Source organism: Chiroxiphia lanceolata, chromosome 28, assembly GCF_009829145.1.
Source record: "Chiroxiphia lanceolata isolate bChiLan1 chromosome 28, bChiLan1.pri, whole genome shotgun sequence".
NCBI lineage: Eukaryota > Metazoa > Chordata > Aves > Passeriformes > Pipridae > Chiroxiphia > Chiroxiphia lanceolata.
The window spans coordinates 728,956-751,443 of record NC_045664.1 but is presented as its reverse complement, the minus strand read 5'-3'; the positions used below and the strand labels follow the sequence as shown (position 1 = coordinate 751,443).

Here is a 22,488-nt window from a genome sequence, read left to right as displayed (position 1 = left end):
TTCCATAGCTGAGAACGTGGAGGAAGCGCTGGCCTGCCTGGAGCTCTGCTCCTGTTCCCCAGGTATCTTCCAGAGCAGCAATTGCAGGTAAAAACCAGCTCTGAGAGGGGTCACTGCCCCAGAGGGGCTCAATTCGGCTGTTGTGGTGCAGAACAGCTCCAGTGCCTCAATTAAAGAGAGCTTTGTTTTCTCAGCTGAGTCACACTTTCTTTGTTTCTTGTTAATCAAATGCATATTTTGACTGTAACTACTGAAGATAACTTCCTAGCTCACTTTTTCATCACTAATTGTGGCAGTGTCATCTCCTTGGCACTCCAAGTGTGCCTCTTTTTTCAGATGGGGACAGAGCGATGTGAAATTGTGCTGAGCTTTGGAAAGCCTCATTCAAAAAAAACCAAAAAAAAACCAACAAAAAAGAAAATATTAAAAAAAACCCTTAGCTAAAATGATTGTCCTAATTTTCTGGATTAAGAATAATCAGCTTGAACCAAAAGTTTGGAAATACTGGAGATTCTGCCTGCCAGAACCATGGCACTGACATTATTAACCATAAATTTCAGAGGCAGGAAAGTATTTGCAAGTTGCCAAAAGCGCAGATGAAGCTTTCTGCCTGATCCTCTGGAGTGCTTTGCAGTAGCTCCCACATTCCTTTAGTATAAATGACTTGGAATTACATAACCTTTTATTACAAAATACTGGGTAAAATGTAAGATTGAGACACTGGCTGTTTCACTGTACCAGTTGTCCCTAATGCTCCAGGGGACAGATTTTTTTAATTCATTTCTTTTATTCACTGGAAAGATCTACCTGGGTCATGCATTTTGGTGCTCTGGCTGTTCAGTTATTAGTTGAAATATCTCTATTGTATGGGGAAAAAAAACAAACCCAAACAAACCCAGAGCATGATTTTTACTGCAGGGAGCTTTTGCAAACTGCATTTCTTTGGAAGTTGAAGCAGGATTGAAGGTTTTATCAAATCTGATGGATGTGCTGTGTTATTCCTCTGAGCTAATGGAACTTTAGCAGGCACTTAATTCAAGTCCTGTGCTGTCCTCTTCCTAAAATCCGTGACTTTGTAGCCTCACTCAAGGGATTATGGATTTGGGTGGAAACTGAAGCCTTGGGACAAAGTTTAAAGCAGGCAGGCTGTCCTCAGCATATCCAGGTATCCAACAAAAATCCTGCTTTGACAGCTGCAGGATTTCTGTTTCTTGGATTTTTCTGGTGCAGAAATGTACCAGATCTGCTGTAAAAATGTCCTTGGTGTCCAGTGGCATTTGGAGGAGTGTTGTGGTGTTTCAGCTGTTGGGGAGTACAATGTGCCATGGACCTGGTTGTTTAACCTCTGATGAGAGGTCAGTTATCCCTTGTCCTTTATCTTTAAAACTTTCATAGACTCACAGAATGGTTTGAGTTGGAAGGGTCCTCAAAGATCATCTGGTTCCACCTCCCTGCCATGGACAGGGAACCTTCCGCAGACAGTTCATTTCTCAGAGGCCAAGCTGAATTTCCAAAAGAGCTGAGTCTTATTTAGCCTGGATTTTCTACCTTCTGCTTATCTAGAGAATGTTTTCCAAAATGCTGCTGAAGTCCTGAATGCAGAGAGAGGTGATGCCTATAGAGGCCTTCAGGCAAAGTATGAAATTATAATAGTGGATTCAGGAGTCACTGGTTTTCTTTGAAATAGGTCTAGAAATGATTACAGACTGTTGAAAGTGATAAAGGACTCTGAAGCAGAAGAGATTTAGACTCTTAAGCCTGAAATGTAATTTCCCTGGTGGAAGGAAGCCATGAAAATATTAAGCAACCTCCTTTCTGGGATCAAAGGAGTGACACAAAAACAACAAACACAGGCTGGAAGCCACTGGTGCAGGAGCCCCGAGCTGACCCTGTGCCTGGGTGGATTTAGTGACTCCTTGAGTGCCTCCAGTGCCCTGTTGAGAGCAGCTCATGGGACATGTGCCAGGCTCTGCACTGGACCCAGTCCTGGTCACAGCTGGCTCTCAATCCCAGTGCTGGCCACAAGAAGCCCCTTCAGAGTGACCACGTAACCCAGGCTGCTCTCCTGGACTGATGCTCCAGCTCCCTGCACTGTTCTCCTCAGGAGACTCCTGCAAACCTGTGGAGTGAACTCCTGAAGGCAAACCAGGTCTCCTCAGGTGTCTGTGGGCAGCTGGAGACACAACCCCCTGCACGTGGCACGCTCAGAGGACCTGCAGCAAAGCTCCCATTTCTCATGGTCAGGAAGGGGAAGAAAATTAGGACTCAGCCATTCAGAAGTAATGCTCCACAGCCTCAACGTGCCTGTACCAGAACAAAACCCGCAGTGCCCCCAGCTGTGCCTGCTGGGTCCAACTCCCTCCTCCCTGTGCGTGTCCTTCATCCTCCCAGGGCTCTCACACCCCCAGGCAGCAGCAGAGGCCTCTCCTGCTGGGACCACTGGACCTCAGGCTGGCAGAGTTATACAAAAGGCATGGACCTGCTGGAGCAAGTTTAGAGGAAACCACAGAGCTGCTCCTCTGCTCTGGAGCCAGGCTGGGAGAGCTGGGGGTGTTCACCTGGAGAAGAGAAGGCTCCAGGGAGAGCTGAGACCCCCTTCCAGGGCCTAAAGGGGGCTTATAGAAAGGAGGGAGAGGGAGTTTTTATGAAGGCAGAGAGTGACCGGACAAGCGGGAATGGTTTTAAACTGATAGAGAACAGGTTTAGATTAGATGTTAGAAAGAAATCCTTCCCTGTGAGGGTGGGGAGGCCCTGGCACAGGTTGCCCAGAGAAGCTGTGGCTGCCCCTGGATCCCTGGAAGTGTCCAAGGCCAGGTTGGACGGGGCTTGGAGCAACCTGGGCTGGTGGAAGGTGTCCCTGCCCATGGCAGAGGGTGGGACTGGATGAGCTTTAAGGTCCTTCCAACCCAAACCAGTCTGTGATTCTGTGATTCCATGTTCCAGAAGTGATGCAGGCTCCCTAGAGAACGGCAATTTGGGTTGAGCCAGCTCCTTGCCAAGTAAAACTGAAGCTGTCACGCTGCTGTGGGTGCAGTGCTCCAACTTTGGAGGAAAGCACAGTTTGCCAGCTCTCTCCAGAACCATTGCCTGACATGCAACAAACTCCACAGGACAAAAATCCTGTCACACACACAAACACTTAACTTGAAATTCTGAGCTGAAGGAACTGTATTCACATGAACTAAGGCTGGATTAATCCTTTTCTCTTGTCCTTTGATTGCAAAATCTCAAATTGTGGCTATTTTCTCAGTTTAATCTCAAGCTGTTTGCTCTTTAGAGTACAGTTACGTGCTATTTGATATCTAGAGTACAGTTATGTGCTATTTGATCTATGCAGGATCAAGTCACACCTCAAAGTGGAGGTATTACCAAGATGAGCCCAGTGTTGTGGCAGGTAGGCCTGGCTTATCTTGAGAGAGCTGGCCCAAGAAGGCCTGTCCTCTTGTGTTCCTGTGGTGCTGAGGGGGTTCATGGGTTGAGGCAGGAGTTGGTGCCAAAAGTTTACAGCCAGATGTGAGCTAAGACACAGGGCCTTCATTAAGAATAAGGAAGCAGTGAGATGTTGATAAAAGAACAAGCATTTGTTTTTGCTGATGTTGTCCAGTTATTCTAAAAATATCCTCCATGTGACTAATTAATGATGACTGTGTCCACCCCCTAATTTACATGGTACCCAGTGCTGTTGTGTGGAAACCCTGCACAAGCACAGCTGGAACATGTAGAGGCAGCTCCCAGATTAATTCATTTGCAGGTAGGGAGGAAGGAATGAGAGCTGAGCCTTCTCAGCAACCCTTTGCTGTAGCCTCTGTGTGTCACAGGGATTATTTCCTGTGCTCTTGCCTGTGATGTGCAAATAATGGGGAATTTATCCCCACGTGCAGAAAACACACAGAGAACTGTACATGTGTGAAAGAAAACTTGGCTCCAAGAGATCCCTGGCAAAATGAAGCAAGTAATCCAAGCTGCTTCCTGAGATCCCTTCGTTACCCAGCCAGACAGGGAGTCTGTTTTTAACGGGTTGTGTTGCAGTGAAACTCCTGCTCTAGAGGGGCTGGGAGTTGTTTCTTTGACTGTAGCTCGAGCAGCTGTAGCTACCATGACTGCAGTGGGACTATGTCCAGGTTTACACTCAGAGAGGAAGATACAGGGACCATGGTGGGGTGGACACACCAGGCAGGGAGCCCGACCTGCAGGAGCTGCTCCATCCCCTGGGAAATGTGAGCCCTCCAGCAGAGGAGCTCCCAGAGCTGGGGCACGTTGTACCTGCTCTCATCAACAAACACAGGCCTTCGGGAGGGAATGGTGACACGGAGTGTCTGCAGGAATGGAATCATGGAATGGTTTGGTTGGGAGGGACCTTAAAGCTCATCCCTTCCACCTCCTGCCATGGGCCAGGAACACCTTCCACTATCCCAGGTCGCTCCAAGCCCTGTCCAACCTGGCCTTGGACACACCCAGGGGTGGGGGAGTCCACAACCTCTCTGGACAGTAGATTGAAAACCATCTCTGATCTTCGCTGACCTGTTCAGTGATTCCCTGATTGTTTTTCCAGGATCACAGACCTGAATCCAGAGCAATGGATGCATTTTTTTGCATGGCAGGGCTCAAGGATGCAGAGGGATAGTTTTTCTCTCTGTTACCATGAGGGCTGAGGGAGGCAGGGTGGAGGAATTTGTGCATTCTTGTGTCTTTTTGCTTGTTGCCTGAAGGAATGTCATTAACTCCTAAGTCTGCCGAGGGCTTGCAATTGCAATGAACCAAGTTAATGTGTGAAATCCTTGCCAGTCAGGACCTGTGGATGTGCTTTTTACCCAGTGGAGCATCTAAGGTAACCATTCCTTGGTAAAAGGGATGAGTAAGAGCTCCCTGACAGCCAGGATTAAGTGTGTGCCTGCACATGCTGTGCTTCATCAACTGCTTGAGGTAAATTAAGTCCATGGTTACTTGTTTATTAGTTGGGTTTTTGCATATCCCCTGCCAGCCAGGAAGAGAAGAATGTTCTTGGCCTGTGACTGGGTTTAGAGGCTTGTCCTGCTCTGTTCTGGATCTTTAAAGACCCTATGACCTCAGGAGTTTGGCAGTGTCTCTGGTGAGCTGTCTCGTGTGAAGTGTGGCACAAGATAATAGTGTTTCCTCAAAGAATTGCATCACCTCTCCAAGGTCTCTGTGCTATGCAGGGTTTTCAAAATTCCTCCTGAATTATTTGGAAAGACAAAGGAGACTTTTTGGCTTCCTTGCGTTGTTTTTAAAGAGCTCAATAGACAGATAATGCACAACTTCTTAGGTAAATGCCACCTCTGAGAGCCACGAGACTTCTTGGAGTTAGTCCAAAACCAAGGAGTTTAAGGAGATTTTGGATCAACATCAGCCTCTGAACAAGGTGTCTTTGTGTCCTTCTGCCAGCTGCAGAGCACGTAACTCATGTGGGGGCTTGGTTTGTGTGTGGGCTTGATTCTGTGTTTCCTCTAGTTTGTGAACCAAATAAACCCACAGGTATTCTGAGAAGGTGAGAAGGTGCAGTGACAGAAATGGAAAAACGGAGTCTAAAAAGTGCACAAAAGACAAACTCTAAAGAGGTTTGAGTTGCTTCAACTTTGGGCTCTGGTGCACCTTGTCCCAGGGAGCAGGAGGAAAGCACCTGCTGGAGGAAGGGCTTTGAGCAGAGTGTGGCTCTGCTGGCTGGGACCACGGAGCGTGTGGAGAGTCTCTCTCAACACTTGCGTTCGGTTGAGATGTACAAAATGCCAGCACAGTTGACCACAGAATGTATCATTCTCTTGTTAAAGAGAATGGTTTACTTAGGCTTAACTTCCATTTATTGGGCTCTTCTCCAGAAGAGAATTTGGCACCCTCACCATGAGCCTTTTCCTAAACTGCAAGTTTATAGCATCAATCATTCAGCTGTAAAATGTTGGCTCACTGATCATCTTGTTTCTTTTGGGAGTATGAAGAGACAACTGTTTTAAATTTGGCATTTCTTATCTTACATTTGGCTTTAGAAATACTTGTCCTACCAAGGCCCTTGGCCTCCCTCAGGAGAGGCTTTACAGGTGACAAGTGTCTTTTGCTGCACACAGCTGAACGACACAGCTCAGACTGTGCAGGTGGACACTAAGGTAATGCTGGTTTTGCAAACTTTCTGTTGGCTGCAAAAAGGTTCATTTTATTGGTTTTGTCCATTTTATGCCAAGTGAAGAGTGTAAGAAGTCTGAAGTTGTTTCAGAAGATGCATTTTGTGTATAAGGGGAGTACTTTTTCCTCAGTGCAGACCTGGGCATTCCCAGCCCCTGACACCTGGGCTCAAGTAGAGACAGAAATGAACCCCCAGAGCCTGAGTTGTCTGGCCACAGGTGGGAACTTGCTGTGCAGGGAGGAACAATGTGTGGTCAGCAGAAGCCTGAGCCTTCCTTTTGGGACCCTGTCAAAGCTCGCTCTGGCAGAGCTGAGGAATAAATGGATTGTGGACTATTCCAGTTGCCCCAGTTCGGTGCCTTGGGACCTGAAAGCAGAAAATATCCTCCTTTGGTGGAAACAGAGGGTTTGGGTTTATGATTGTTGCAGTGCTAAGAAGTTTTCCTAAAATGGGTATTCAACATGCTGCTGCTCCCAAACTTCAGGTTGTTCCTTGTGTGTGTTCACAGATGAGGTTTCATGGAAAAATATCCATAACTTGTGTTTCAGAGGGCATAAAGATGGGACTGTTGGCAGGGGAGCAGAGTGAGAATGATGAAGGGAAAGAGGTGCAGCACAGCTGAAGCTGCACTTGTGTGAAGAATTAAAAAGCACTGCTTACCTGCAAAAACTGCCCAGGTAACAAGACCAGCAGAACAAGAGTTGCAAAGGCAAAGACTTCACAGGATGTGCTGTTCACTTCCTGACTGGCACATCATTGAACTGAGGGTCAGTTCTGGGTTTTAAGCTTTATTCTGGCAAATGCTCTTTTCAAGAGTGCACGACTGCAGAGCCATGGGCAGTGTCAGGGCTTTGGTGTGATGGCCTGCCTGCATCCTCTGAGGCTGGATCCCTTCCCAGCTGCCTGGCTGCAATAGGCATTTTAAGGGATGATCAACTTCTGTTCAGAGAGGAGGAAACAACCCAACTTTTGAAGGCTGATGGAGCTCCCAGGGCAGTGTCCTGCCAGTGTTTTCCCTGAACAGAAGGCGCTTGTCTCACCTGATGGCTGGAGAAGGTTGGGAAGGGGCTGCTTGAGGAAGGGTCCCAGCTTCACATGTCTGGTACCAGATGGTTCAGGAGACATGTGGAACTGCACTGAGGTGTGTTTTTTGAGAGGTAAGAATATGGTCTAAACAAGATACATTTCACTGAGGTAAGGACTAATTGGTTTGTGGTTAACCAAGCCTTGGCTTTACATGTCTTCTGGAGGCTGATGTGACCATTGCTTTAAAGTCAAGTGTTTCTTTTATGCCTCACCATATAAAGACAATAAATACTGATTTTCCTGGCCAGTTCTAGGAAATTACTTGTGCTATTTGACATTGTTGGGACTGGAGTGTCTGTTGTATTCAAGGTCTCAGAGTTATTCCATAGATCCCAGGGCAATTTGCTCCTGGGGCTGGGATTTGTGTGTGTCTCTCTGTTCTATCAGTTTGCAGTTTGGATGGAATGGGAGTTAAGTTCCTTGCTGGAGAGCAAGTCCTGATGTACCTTACCCTTCATCTGTTATGACACCAATTTTCCCACTGTCTGTGGTTTAATTAGTTGATCAAGATCTTTGCTATTTTAGTCCTCTTTGATGCACATTTGTGTGTAGAACAAGTCATGATTTCAGGTCCTGGTGTGATGGAAGACAGCCAGGAAGAAATTTAGCACTGATAGCAGTTGCTTATGGTCACTGAGCTCTGCCATCTGTCCCACAGCCCTGCACAAAACAGGTGACTGGAAGGGGACCTTTGAAGAGGGGCTTTTGGCAACGAGGCCTTTTGGCAACGAGAACTGGGCAGTTCACAGTTCTTCCAGGTGGACCAGATGCTCTTGTCCCTGTGCAAAGGTCCTCACTGCACATTGTGTTTGGACAGCCTGGGGTCACACAGAGGAAGAACAGGTATCCTGGAGCAAGAGGGCAAAGCCAGGGCTTTACTGAATGGCTGTAAAGGAACACGAGGTGTGGGGGAACGGGGGAGGAATGTGTGTGACCCCACAGCGGGTCTGAGTGCTGGCTGTGCCTCCAGCACTGAGGTCCTGCTCTGGGCAGCCAGGCTGGGGGCTGGGCTGGAGGAGCAGGGTCTGGAGGAACCCATTCCTGGCTCTGCATTTGCTCCCTCAGATCTGAGGTAGGACAGGGCAGGGAAGGTCCCTTTTCTTCCTGTGAAGTGAAAAACCATCACCTCAAATGTTCATCTTTTCTTCCTCAGGCTGCAGATCAATGAGGTTTCTGTTAAGGCTGGAATGGTTATTTCCCCTATAAATATTTCTAATTGTAGTCAATGAATTAAGTAAGTGATGACACTTTTATTTTCCAACTCTAGGAAGGAATTTTTTTTCCAATATTAATATTCCAGTGTTCATGGAAGTGTTTATGCTAGAAGGGGCATTTAGTGCTGAAAGATTCTGATTAACCTAATTTTTCCTAGTTCTTACAACATAAAGAAGAATAATCCAATCCCATTATAGCCCATAGTTTATCCTCTTGAGGAGCAAAATTAGTTTGTTTTGTCTTTAGCTGAGGTGTGAAAGAATTAACCGGAACAGTTGAGACGTGGACTAAGGTGTTTTACTTTTCATAGTGTCTGGCACAGTGGAAACACAAGAGAAGTTTAATAATCTGTTCCTCCAACTGTGTGTTACTCTCAGAATAACAGAGCTGAAAGCTCTGTGTAATGGTTTGGAAGTGAGTGGGTGGAATTAATCTAAAACATTTCAGAGAGAAGGTCTTCACTCACACAGGTTTTCTTTGGTTAATGCTGTGTTAAGGTCCAGCCTAACTGCCATGTGTTATTGCCAGGGGCAGCCTCAAACCCTTGTATGGAATGGGAATTATTCTTGCTTTTCAAAGTTAAGTAGGAAATGTCATTTACAGTTCAGTCTCTCCTTACAGGAAGAATATGGGTAGTGAGTGGTAAACAAAATAAAGGCAAGTGCTTGGCTGGGCAAGGTGTGAGAGGACCCAGGGCTGGGAAAGCTACAATAGCAGCAATTGAACTAATCTGTCCTGTAATCATTGTCTCCCTAGGTCAGGAAGTGTCCTGCACCACTGGAATGAGATCTATCACTTCGTGGAGCACTTGGCCCGCAAGTTCATCAGGTGAGAAGTGCTGCAGGACCGGGGTGGGCAGTGGGCACCAGTGGCTCCCAGTTCAGCTGAGCTGCTTTCCACTGGGGGTGGAGGGAGGGTTCTTAGTGCTTTCCTCAAGTCATCCCAATGGCTGCTTTTCCCCAGATTTCTGTCACGTGGGAAATAGGAGGAGATAAGCTGATTGTTGCCTCTATTCCTGCCTGCCTGGATCAGTCTTACCCCTGTGGGGAAGGAGTCCTCCTGTTTGAGATGCTCCTGAGGCACACAGGTTTGGGTCTGCAGGGAGGGGCCTGTGGCTGTAGCTTTCAGGCTCTGAATGACTTGAGACTGCATGGAGAATCCCTCAGGACATGGAATGTGTTATGATAAACACAATTAGCCTTCCCTCGTCTCCGTGATGATTCCAGGATGCATTTAAGCCTTTCTTGCTGCAGCCATCCCAAGGTTGTGATGCGAGCGCTCTTTACAGGGATGGTTTGTCTTGACTGGGAAGGCCCAGGGAAAAGCACCTTCTGCTGCCTCCTCCTGTCTTTGCCCCTGTTAGTTATAACTGAGAGAGCAGAGTGTCCTGTGTGGTTGGGGTTACACACACAGGAACCTCTGCACCAGCAAATTAATGTACCTCTTTTCTCTCCTCCAGCCCTCAGCTGAGGATGTCCTTCATTGTTTTTTCAACTAGAGGGACAATTCTAATGAGGTTAACAGAAGACAGGTAAGAAGAGGTATAAAGGTGCACAGCACCTTTTGTGTCCCTTCACCTTCCTTGCTCAACGATTCCCAGTCCACTGTGAACAGAGTTGTGACACCTTTGTGATTCTCAATTTAATTGTTTGAACCACCTGCCCATTTTCATATCTTAGAATACATTAAGGGCTCTCAAGGCAGAGGTTAGCTTCTTAAATTTTAAATGTCTTTTCTGTCACCTATTGGGGTTTTAGCTCAGACTGGTTTCATTGAGGGAGCTGCATTCCACAGAGACTCAGGCTTTGTTGGAGAACAAGAGGCTTGTTGCCTGTGAAACATCCTTTGGGAGTTTCTTCTGCAAACAAATAGGTGAAACTCCCTTCCCATAAAAACAGACTTGAAAGTCAGAGGTGACTCCCACACTCTTGAGGTGGAGGGGAATGTGATTTCCTCAGACGTCTGAAGGGATATTACAGACAAACGGTGTTTGGGATGGATTGCAAGGGGCTGTATTTTTTGGCAATGGCAGTTTGATTGCCATGTTTCTGAAGCGTGTTCCTGTCACTCCTTTGTAGATTCCCGAGTTAATCCCAGTAAAATCTGTGGGATGGAGTTTTTTATTTTACTCTGACTTCAAGGAGAGTTGGACGAGGTCCTTAAATCGCTCTCGCTTCCTCTGTTAACTTCATTGCCACGTGGAGCAGAAATATATGTAACACATGTGTAGGGTGTATAAGTCAGCATGTGTTTTACATATTGGATGTCTGAAATCACATACCAGAGCAGCTCCCATGGAGGAACAGGGAGGAAACTGGCTGCCTTCCTACAGAGCAGTCCACATACACCCCAGCCTTGCAAATGCCATTAACCCCAGCCAGCCTAAGCAGCCCTTCCTTGCCACTTACTGCAACAATAAGGATAAAGAGAATAAACCCTATTTAACTGGGTGCCAGCAGTAAACCTGTTCCCTGCCCCTTGCTGTGTCCCACCCCCTGAACACACCCCGCTGCAGAGGTACCTCATCTGCTAAGGCTCTGAACTAAGAGACTGAAGTGTTCCCCATGTGGAAATGTATTCCATATTTATCCAGCTGCCCTGGAAATGTTGACTGGGAACAGGATATTGATATGGTATTAGTCTAAAAGCCAGCTGACTGCAGAGCTGCTGCTTTTTATTGGGGGACAGACAAACAAAGTGTTGGTCCTTTAGTTCCCGCTGGCCTTTCTAAATGGGGAAGGTGGAGTGGTGGGAAAACCTCCTCTGCCTTGTCTGTGCCTCTGTGTGGTGTATCAGCCTCTGAATGTGAAGATTGAGGGTGCTGAGCATCCCTTTTTGGAAAAACTCTGTGCATCTGATGGGCCTGGATTGGCGTATTCTAAACACCTGTGCTGTGGATTTGAAAATGTCAGTTCACCTTTGAAAAATGGTGATCACAAGAAATGCTCCATTTTATATTCAGCTTTGGCTTGGTGTGTGCATGAGTAGCACTGAGAGGAGGAAATCTCTGCCACTAGTCCACCTATGGCAGTGTCTAACTAGTGTCTAACTGGTTTGGGAATCACAGGTACAGAATGAGTTCTCGAAAGTTTGACAATTCAGCCTGTTGCAAAAGCAGACAGTCTTTTTTTCTCCCTGGGGGAGTCACTGCTGTGCTGACTGAACAGTGTTAATGCCCTGCTGCAATCAGCCTCACCACAGAGCTCCAGTGTGTGTGACCACACAGTCTGGGGTTTCAGAAGTAGTTAAAAAATGCAGGGACCAAACTGACTTCTGGCATGTCCATGTGGTCCTGCCTGCAGTGACTTCATCCCTTTCCCATGAAGATTGTGGAGTTTGCTGAGATACACCCCACACACTGCAGGGTGTTATCTTGTATTAAAGACTTCTGGCCTGTGCTGGGCTCCCAGAGTTTGGTGTCTGCCACTCAGGGGAACAGCAGATGACTGCCTGCCCTGGGTACCCTGCAGCTGATCTCACCGTGCCTGGGATTCCTGAAAAGAATTCAAACAGATCCCCTGAGTCATAATGAGCCATTGGGAAAGGCTTCAATCTTCGAGTCAGTTTGAACAGGAACTGAAGGTGTAATGGCCAAATAAACCAGGCTGTTTGATTATGTTTGTTTAGTCAAGTCAGCAAACACAGTGAGGAAAGTGAGCCAGGTGAGTCGGCTGCTGAGTTTGACCAGGGAGCATTTATTTAGGAAGAAATGTATGAAATGTTTGGATATTGAGGAGATGCTGCTTCTGTGAGGCTTTCCCCAGGCTGTGGGAACACTGGGAGCACAACTGCTCTGTTTCCCACATCCTTGGAGAGGTATCTACCCAGACTCGGCCTATGTAAACATTGGGTTAACTCCTTTTTCCCCCCTCTGTATTTGGCTCTGCCATGCATGTCCTCTCCTGGATATCAGCTCCCCAGGAGCTGGATCTTGGATCTGACAGTGTCTGCATTCCTTTCAGGGAGCAGATTCGCCAGGGCCTGGAGGAGCTGCAGAAGGTGCTGCCGGGTGGAGACACGTACATGCACGAGGGATTTGAAAGGGTAACTAAGTGCAGGCTGTGGTGCCTCAAACTGTGTCTGCTGCCCCTTGGGAAATGTAACCAGAGGAATCTGGCCAATAACTCCCTGGTGGGTGAGTGGGACAAGCCACAGGTACAGTGAGGTGTAAGTGGGCAGTGCTGGAGCTGGGAGATGCAAACTCCACGAGTTACCTTTATTTCTGCCTTCAGCTTTCAGAGGGGAGCTGCCTTTTCAGTTTAGGACAAGGCAGAAGGCTTTGGCATTGCAATCCCATGTGTTCCTGAAGGGTGGGAAGCTGTCAATCCTGCCTAGAGTAGCCCTGTTAGAGTCGGGTGGGGGCTGAGGCCGTGGCTCCAACCTGTCCTCACTGGTGTCCAAATAATGCTGTGCAGACGTTATTGCCTGCTCTGACCTTCTTCTGGATGGGTTTTTTAATATATTTTACAAGCTCAGGAGTCTCTCTAAACCTGAACTCCTGCACTCCCTCCCACTTCTGTCCTACACATGTATTTGGGAGGACTTTGAACCATCTGACTGTTGAAAATGCTGAACTGTCATTGTTCACATTGAAATGTGAGCACACAGCAGAAATTCAGGTGACCTGACAGAGACTTGGATTTGTTTGCAATTGGAGTCATTGATCTGGAGGTGCTGGGGAATATTATTATTGGGCCTGGGATGTTTCTCAGGGAGGAAGGTGAATGGGATTTTCAGAGAGCAGAACAATGGGAGACAATGTTAGTGTTGGCCTTAGGGTTGGTTTGACTGAGCTGTGCTTTAAGACCTTGAAGTAACCCAGTCAGACCCACAGGCAAGAGCCTTGTTCTGGGAAGGGTTCAGATGTCTGAGAGCAGAGGTCATGTGTGAACTGCAAGTCCTCACTTCCATCTTCCCTTTCTTTCTGGTGCATGAGTAGATGCCCACAAAGTATTATTATTGATTTATTACTAATAATCTTCTGATTTAATTTCAGGCAAGTGAACAGATTTACTATGAAAATGTTCACGGTGAGAGACTTTTCTTAATCCATTGAATGTTTTTTTTCTCTTTTTGACATAATTTTAACAGATTTGAAATGCAGCTTCACTGTGGGAAGGGTGGTGTAAGGCTGCTGCTCTTACAGGAATGCAGTGCTGGTCAGTGTAGTGTTCCTGAAAGGGACAAAGAACTGGTGGAGCTCTAAGGAGCCAGAGCTGGAATGGAAGTGTTTCAGGCCAAAAGTGAGAAGCCAGCCTGGCTGAACTGCCCACTCTTACCAAAACTGTCTTTGTTCCTTTTGTTTGAGGACTCAGACAGCCATTTCTTCTTCCTTCTCAAACATAAGAATGTGGAGAAGCTGTTAAATAAAAGATTTTTTAATAAGCAATTATTAAAACCATCAGTAATTGCAGACGGTTGCAAAAATGTTTGTCCTTCCCTGTAATTAATGTAAAATCTTTCTGCACTGCAAAGCCTGAAGTATGAATATAAATATTGCTTCAGAAACCAAAAGACAGACAACCAGATGTTTGAGTACAAAGCCAGGCCTAATGGTCTCACAGGGCTACTCACGAGTAAGAGGAAGTCGTGGTTAAGTCCACACAGCTTTGGGACTCACCTGTAAAATATGCCTGCAGGAAAATGGAATAGCTGGAACAGCTCAGTTTGGGATTGATGATGCTGTTGCATGCTGGTGTATGTATCACATGTAAGCTGTTCCCACCACGTGCACGAAGCACTGGACAGCTGGGTCCAGCCTGAATGTTGGGCTGTGTGTTTTAACAGCTCTGTGCTTGTCCTTGCTCCACTCCAAGGAGGGTTTATCCCACCTGCAGGAGGTCCAAGGGCTCCTGCCATAGTCAGTGGAGGGAGAAAGGCATCTCTGGAGGTCGTTTGCGCTCCCGAATCTCTACCAGAAACGTTCAGTTTTTTCCATGTCCTACAGAAGAAGCCCGAGCACTTGAGTTTGGGATCTGCAAGGGGAATAACCCCACATGTTGCTCATTGCTTGACTTCCTTGTTGCACCATTACCCCATTGTTGAAAATTGGGGATTTCTAAATAGCACTAAGAAATTTTAGGTATCAGATCTCTGTTCTGCAGCACTTGAAGAAGTTGCCTGTTTGGAAGGGATGATTACAAGGTTTAATGGTATTGCTGAAATGTTGAAGATTTTAGGCCATTTCCTACTATCTCTGTTTAGATCCCAATTGAGCTTTTTATTACAAGCTGAAAAAAAACCCTGTGGATTTCTTGAATTGATAAAATTAATAAAATTATTTTTTACAATATATATATATTAATATAATTAATAAAATCAGGAACTAACTAGGAACAAATCGCATTGGGGTTTTTTTGATGGCTGCAGCCTAATCTACTGGTCTGAAACACTGAAATATTGAGGGGCTGTCAATTGAAACCATTGGCACATCAAAAGGGTGGGATATAAAACTGGGATTGAAGGCAGGTGCCTGAGTGAAAAACCGTGGAGAAATTTATGTCTCCTGAAAACTGGTTGGTTGGAGGCAGGGAGGCCATGAGCTTGACAGTTGCTGTTTCTGGCCCTTTGGGTGTGTTGAGAGGCCTCTATCAGGATGTTTTCTAGGGTGGTTTAGCAAACACAATGAAACCAAGGGCCTGAAGGAGTTTGTGTGTTCAGGTTACAGAACCGCCAGTGTCATCATTGCTCTGACGGACGGAGAGCTCCACGAGGACCTGTTTTTCTACTCTGAGAGGGAGGTGAGTGTCTCACAAATTTTCAGTCAGGGAGACAGGGAGACGTCTGGGCCTGCTACTTTGAAGGCAAAAGATAAGGAAAAGCTTTTTCCCTTGTGAAAAAACTCCACTTCAGTGCTCTTTAGACATGAATCTTAAGGATAACCATTAACAGCAGCAACACTTCTGACTCATCACAGCTGAGGCTGTTCATGGGAAAGGAAAGGGCTTTGAACTTCCAGTTAAAAATAAACACTGGAGGAAGGAATAGTTCACAGCTGAGAAGTTTCAGTATTGACTGGATTGCTCTGGGAAATACCTGGATCTTCTCACTTTCACTTTTCTTCTCTCACAAAAAGTAAAGGCTGCAGAAGGAGGATGGTTGTTGCTCCTATAAACTTTTGTGACATCAGAAAACCTCTCAGATGATCAAATCCAAAATTTCCACAAATATTTCCACGGTTCAAACACATATTCTCAGCATCCTCATTAAATTAGTGAACTATGCAAGATGTTAGCTAAACAGTAGGGTGAGCATTGAAAGCTTTGCTGCCCTTTGGACAGTCCTCTCTGAAGAGATGAACCAATTTGCACTTGTCAGTCAAGCAAATTAGGATGACCTAAACTTGGAAGATGGTATTTTTGCATGAATTTGTTATGGACAGATTTTTTCCTCTCAGTCTGTCCAAAGTGCAGCTTTAAATCCAACAACAACAAAAGGAAAGGTTTTGTAGAGTAAAACCAATACTGCTGCAGCACAAACAAATGTCCTGGATCTGCAGTTCCCCTCCTTGCTCTTCATCTCCTTTTCCTCCCTTCTGAAATAAAATACCCACAAGAAAAGCAAGTTTGTTTTTAGAGGTGAATGAACAAGTTGAAAGGTCAGAAGTGTTCCATTTGTTTTGGTTTGGGGAGGAGCAGTTAAGAGCTGGTAGGAGGAGATCCTGAACTCAGCTCCTACTCTGGGAGCTGCTGCAGTTGTTTGGGCTGAAGCTCCCCAGTGTGAAACTGGAATGAGGCTTTTCTGCTGAAGCACTTTGCTGTGGAACAACTTGAATAGCTGCAGTCTTCTGATACAGTCTGACTTGCTACCATCTGTTCTGGGAAGGGGTTTTGGTCAGGTCAGGTGTTCTCGTTCTAATGACTTAAATTGTACTTATGCATCCGGAGCATTTGCCTTTTGAATAGTAAATGCAACTTCATCTTCAATGAAATAGCCTGGAAAAATCAAACCTGTGCATGTCCCCCTTTAGTTTAGGATGCTGTGTAAGCAGTGGGAGTGATACAGTTTTGTAGCAGATGGAATGAAATGTCTCTCGCCTACACGTATCATAAGTCCAGGCACATGTCTGAAACAGAAAACACCAAAGCATTTTAGGTTACTCTTGTACTGGGATGTGCCCTAAATGATGCAAAGAAAATTGATTCAGTCGGTCTGACATCTTTTGGGAAGCTGAAGTCACTCAAGAGGTGAACTAACTAGGTTTAAAAAAACCCACCAAATACCTTGGGATTTGCTTTACTAAACAGTAGCTACTCTAGAAACAGATAAAACCCGAATTTACGGAGTCAGGGAGGAAAGCTTTTAAAACTCTCCTTTGACAAGCCCTCCCTGCTCATTAGGCAGAGGAAGACTAAATTTATGATTAAGACCTTTCAGAAACCTGCATCCCATCCCGTTTGCATCCGTGTCATCCTGCCTTTCCTCGTTCCAGGCGAATCGGTCGCGTGACCTGGGAGCGACAGTGTATTGTGTGGGTGTGAAGGACTTCAACGAGACCCAGGTAAAGAAGGCTCCTGTGTTGTCTGAGGTGCTTGGCAGAGGTGCAGGTTGAACACGGGCACACACTCCTGAATCCCCTTCTCAAGGTTCCCAAGTGGTTTTCCTCTCCTTCTGTCGACTGTTCGACGATCCAAAGTGCCCACCTGAAGTGGTGGGTCTGGTGTTGGGTTTAAGTCCTTGTCTAAGTCTCCAGCTGTGGAGAGCTGCCCCTCTGCCTGCCCAGATACTCTTGGTAATGGTGCGGAAAAGCAGAGGAAAAGACACCTGAAGAAGAGCACATTGTCTGGCCTGAGGAGCAGGCTGTGGGACATCTTTTCCCCACACAAATATTGCCATAGAACTCCTCAGTTTCAATCCAGGTTTTTCTTTAGGGGAAAACTGTGCTGTCAAAAGCAAACACCTTCATTAGTGACAGTAATAGTTCACACTGTTTTCCCCTTTGATAGTCTGACTTCTAAATTTGTCATATGAATGTTGGTATGCCCATGAATTATGTTTCACACACTAACAACTGACATTTTTCTGACATGAGTGAAACACTTGCACAGCCCCAAAGTGGAGGCTGAAAGACTTTTTCCAGGTTTTCATCTTTCAAAAAAGGAGTCAAACCAAACTTGATTTAGAACAGTCTCCTTCAAACCAAACCCAGAGACTGGTGCAACCCAGAGTAAGTCATAGAAAAAGCAAAGAGGGAATAAAGATGCCAAAGAGACCGGATCTAAAGCAACAGGCCCCAGACAGCTGCTATTTGAAGGCATCTAAATGCTGAAGAAATTAATTGGAATTAGATGACTGTGTCTGAAGTCCCAGAATGGACCAGGAGGAGGACCATGGGGAGTGAGTTGAAGAAACTGTAAACATCCTCGTTTACAGAGGCTTCTGCAGCTCAGCCAACAAGGAATGAGCTGCTTTGCTGCCCTTCTTGGAGCAGGCAGGGGAAAATTGCCTGGAGTATTTCTCTGGATGCAAACCAGGAGGTTGGCAGCTGGGGAAGTGGGAGTTGTGAGTGACAGGAGCTGGAAAGGTGGAGCCCGTGGGGTTTAGGGAGGAATGTGTGGCTGCTCTGCTGCCTCCAGCTTGCAGTGCTACAGGAAAATCCAGAGAGGCCTTCTGGGCTGGGTTACCTTTGCCAGGGGAGAGAATTACTGGAACAAAGGTTGGCCTTGCAGCAGTAAAACTTGAGTCTGCTCCAGCAGATGCATGGAGAGCTCATTACAGCTGAGTTGGGCTGAGATTTTGGGCTTAACCCTTAGTCTGCCACTGGCAGCTGGACCTGCATGAAGCTCTTTGCAGGTGTTGTCCTGGTTCCCCTTACCTTGCCACCACCTCATGAAGGTCCCTCTTCCTTGTCATGGAGGTTTCTGGATGCTCCCCTGATACCTTTTAACCTCCACTTGGAAAATATCTCCTGAGAAGTCCCTGCTTTCTTCTTTTTGGCTCTTTAATGTTTGAGTGTAGGACCAATAGTCAAACCTCTGCCCTGACAGGGAAGGTGAGTCAGGGCTGTATCTCCAGCTGGGGTATAATTTCATAAAATCACAGCATCTTGAAGGTTGCAAAAGTCCTCCAAGATCAAGTCCAACCTTTGACAGAACACATTTTTATTAGCCTTCTCTACAAGTGAAAATACTGAATCATTTTGGTTACTTCCCTGGTTTAAATGTGTCCAAGTGTTTTGCTGCCTGTGTTGATGCTGTGGCCTCTTTTGGCTGGGGAGTTACTGAGTGGGGTGGTTTACAATCATGTAGGAGACAGCTTTTGCACTAAAGGCTCTGGGCACCACTGAAAGCCATGTGAAGTCTTGCTTTCAAAGTTAAAAGCCCTTTTCTGATCCTTTCTAAAATCAATCAGGCTAAAGAGATTAACTTTTCACTGCTTAATAAACCATAATACACTGGCAATCCACACAGAGTACTTGAGCATTTGAGGTTTTTATCTGCAAGTGGATGAGTCTGGAGAAGTCTTAATTTGCTGCCTGCTGGCTAATTTATGTCATTCTTTGCATTTCTGTTTTATTTCCTTTCCCTGCTCTGTCAGCTGGCTCGGATTGCCGACAGCAAAGATCATGTCTTCCCAGTGAACGATGGGTTTGAAGCCCTTCAGGGGATCATAGACTCTGTAAGTACTTTTAATCATGTGTTTGCAGTTTGGTTTTCCTGTGTTCACAAGGACCTGCTTGAAAAATCACTTAATCATTTGGTACAAAGAACTGACCTTTGTTTGTACTAAAATCGCTACTTCGAGGTCAAGTTTATCAACTTTGAGCCCAAAGACGACCTTTGTCTGTCTCCCTCCTTGGTGGGAAGGAACTGAGTGAAGGAAGAGGCACATGGTGACAGTCTGTGACGTGGCTGCCCCAGCAGGGACAGCAGGGCTGTGTTGGAGCTCATCCTGTGCCAGGTGCACAGGGGTCAGGATCCAGGTGATGTGCTGCACTGCTCCCTGCTGGAATGGGGGAAGGGATCCTGCTCTGTAGGCCGAAATCCCTAAGCCTCTGCTTTCTGCATTCAGCCTCCTGGCAGATGGGCTGGTCTTCTCCTCCCCAGATTGAGGTTTCCCTATTCCCAATTCCTGGCATTCCCTGCGGGAACTGGGTGGAGCATTGAAGAGCTGGCCCATTTTGAGTGGCTGGGCTAATTAGGGTGCTTGCCATGGCTACAAAGGATGGGAAATCTGTTTAAGGACATGTGTGTTCTTCATTTTGGAAGAGCTGATAAAACCCAGCTAAAGGTCCGATGTGGAGCTGGGGAGGGGGGTTCACGGGGGTGAGGGTGTCTCACATTTCTCTGTTTACAGTGGTTACACACTATTTTGACAGTGTCATACCAACCAAAACCATTCCCTCAGCACAGGCTCAGTTCTCCCTGGTGCTCTCACGTGGAGATGGAATACAATCCCTTGCTTATTGGTTTTCCTGGCACTGTCTGAGCAGTGCCCCAGCTCTCTCGGACAGTCAGGTGTTGCTTGTCACTTCGGAAAGCAACAAAACAAGAACTGCTTTGCTCCCCAGCCCTGCATTCCCTTTGCAGTTCTTCTTAATGAATTCCAGCAGCAGTTCTGACTCCCTTCCCAGTTATATGGAACAGCCTTCAGGAACCCAGTCGAGAACTGCCTCAGCTGAGCTGACTGGTGCAAGATTTCCCAGCCCCGGGAAGGAGGGTCACAGGGAAGTGCAATTGTACAGTAATGAATCCATGACCTGATCACTTGGATTTGAGTGGAGCCTCTGCAGTAGGCTGGGGAGAAGGGAAGTGGGTTTGTGTGTGAAAGGAATGACAGGGAGGATGTTAATCACACTGTAGAATAACATAAACAATCTGTAGATTCCTGTTCTAGCTGGAAAATAAGGTCCTTCACTCCTTCTTTTCTTGTCCTTGCCAAAAGCATCCCTGTGTTGGAGCAAACAAAGCATTTGTGGTCACGGGAAAGATGTTAACAGTGAAAGGGCCCTGGGATTTGGAAGCTTCTTTCAGTTCCTGTGTAAGAGTTGGCACAGCAAGGATGCTCAGCCACTGTGGAGGGGATTGATTAAGCTACAACCTGCTGGTTATCACAGAGGGACAAAGATCAAATGATGAGCCTGTGGGGATTAGTGCTTGAATTAACTCTAGAGGGTTGGTTTTACACTGCAGGGCTTTGGTGTGACTGCCAGGACTATTCCCTCCTCCCCTGTCCTCAGGAGCAGGGCTTTCCCAACCCTCTGCATGTGCAGAGGTGCTGGAGACCAGCTCAGATGGTCAGAGCCTGGTGCTAATACCTGTTGCTAATAACTCCAGGGCTGTGGGCTCAACCCCTGCACGGGCCATTCACTTAGAGCTGGACTTGATGATCCTTGTGGGCTCCCTTCCCACTCAAAATATTCTGTGATTCTGGGAATTTGAAGTCCCCCTGGGATGAGGCAGAGGGTGGGAGCTGGGAGTGGTGGAGCTCAAGACTGGCCTCAGCTGGGCCTCTCAATCTGCTGAACAAAGATGTTCAGGGTGGTGGGGCTGCAGATGTTTCCATGCACCTGCCCTTCCTTTTTTGTGGGAGCCAGGGAGTTTGGAGGGAGCAGCTGCAGGGAGATGTGCTCAGTGTGGTCCTGTCTCCTCCAGGCACCACCAAGTTATGGCTCCCCTCTGGAGACTGTGCTTAACTGAGGTGAAAATCCAGTCCCACACTGAAGCTGTGCTTAAAAACATGATCCTTAAAGTGGGAGCTAATGGTGTTCAGTGCACTGTGGAGTTTGGTCCTTTCTCTCCTGTGAGTTCCAATCTGACTTTTTTATTAAGCAAACCAATTGCTTTGTCTTCCTCATTGTGAAAAAGCCACTGCTTAAACTTCAGCTTCCCCCTGTGTAATGGGGATTTTGAGTTTGTCAGGAGAGAACAAGCTGATGGAGAAGCAGACTGACTGATTGCTGCAGGCTGGGGGTCTCGGGGAAGGAGCTGAAGTAATTTACTAAATTTTTCTTTGCTGTGAAAAATCTGTGCAAATCATAACCTGTCAATTTAAAGCAAATGGAGCAAATCTTTGAAGGAAAACCTGAAACAGCTTCAGTGACTGCTCAGTGTGTGTCTGGTAGGAGTGCTGGAGGCAATGAGCATGAAGCAACATGAAAGTCAGGATGGGATCCTGTCATGGCTTTGCTTTGAGCCTGTAACAGAAGCTGACTGAGGAGCAGTCAGAAAAACTCCTTGATCCTTGGCATGTGTTAAACCATGGCAGCAGCCTGGAACTTACCTCAGAGATGGAATCCTGGGTCCCTTAGCAAGGAGCCCGAGTGAGCTGCAGTTCTCATGGACCAGTTGTGATGGATTAGAAAGGAAGAAGTATGAACCACTTTGTGGGACTGTCCCCTGTCTGTATAAATTGTACAAATGATTCATCCTTTTAAGCTTAATTCCCTGTGTGCTCCCTTAGGACCCTCTTGCAGAGGATATACCACCTACCCTTGATATTTTTCAGGACTTGGAATTGCTGTGGCAGTTCAGAACTGATGTGGCAGGTCAATGTGCTCCTTCACCCCAGGAAATCAGAGCTGGGAATACACTGTCCCTGAATCCTGGTGTTTCCTGGGACAAACTGCAGTGCTGGATATATGCAGGGGGGGAACTTTGGTGACAACTCTGTGAGCATCTAATAGGCAAAGAGTGAGAGGTGTGGTGATGGTTTTGTGTGCCCACCCTGAGCTGGCTGCTCAAACTTCACTGGCAGAGGGATAAACTGTAGATTCCCTGGTGCAGGGAGAGGGCTGAGACCCCCTGAATGGGGGAGAGAGACGAGAAAAAGTTAATTCCTTTGCAAGATACTCTGAATCTGTCTTCTGTCACAGCCAGACTTTCTGCACAGGCCAAAGAGCAAGTTAACAACTGGAGCCTCTTGGCTTACCCATCCCAGTGAGAGGATGTGAACCCCCAGTCTCCACTGCACAGTGCTTCTCATTAGTTTTAATGGTATATAGTCATGCTTTCTACTTCTTTCTTCCCCCAGATGCATCTTTTAAAAGGACTTAAATGTATTTATTTTACTTAGCTCATGTAGATATTATTGGACAGGAAACACTTCATAAATAA

The 22,488-nt window shown here is 46.6% G+C and overlaps 1 protein-coding gene across 1 annotated transcript in view; it reads left to right on the top strand.

Moving 5' to 3' along the window:
* Positions 1-22,488, top strand: part of ANTXR1 (ANTXR cell adhesion molecule 1) — a 107,559-nt gene that overhangs the window by 920 nt on the left and 84,151 nt on the right. Inside the window, exons 2-8 of the mRNA XM_032712459.1 lie at positions 9,191-9,262; positions 9,894-9,965; positions 12,397-12,478; positions 13,431-13,464; positions 15,095-15,174; positions 16,866-16,934; positions 18,971-19,051. Of these exons, the coding sequence (XP_032568350.1) occupies positions 9,191-9,262; positions 9,894-9,965; positions 12,397-12,478; positions 13,431-13,464; positions 15,095-15,174; positions 16,866-16,934; positions 18,971-19,051 (490 nt within the window). The remainder of the gene's footprint in view (positions 1-9,190; positions 9,263-9,893; positions 9,966-12,396; positions 12,479-13,430; positions 13,465-15,094; positions 15,175-16,865; positions 16,935-18,970; positions 19,052-22,488) is intronic.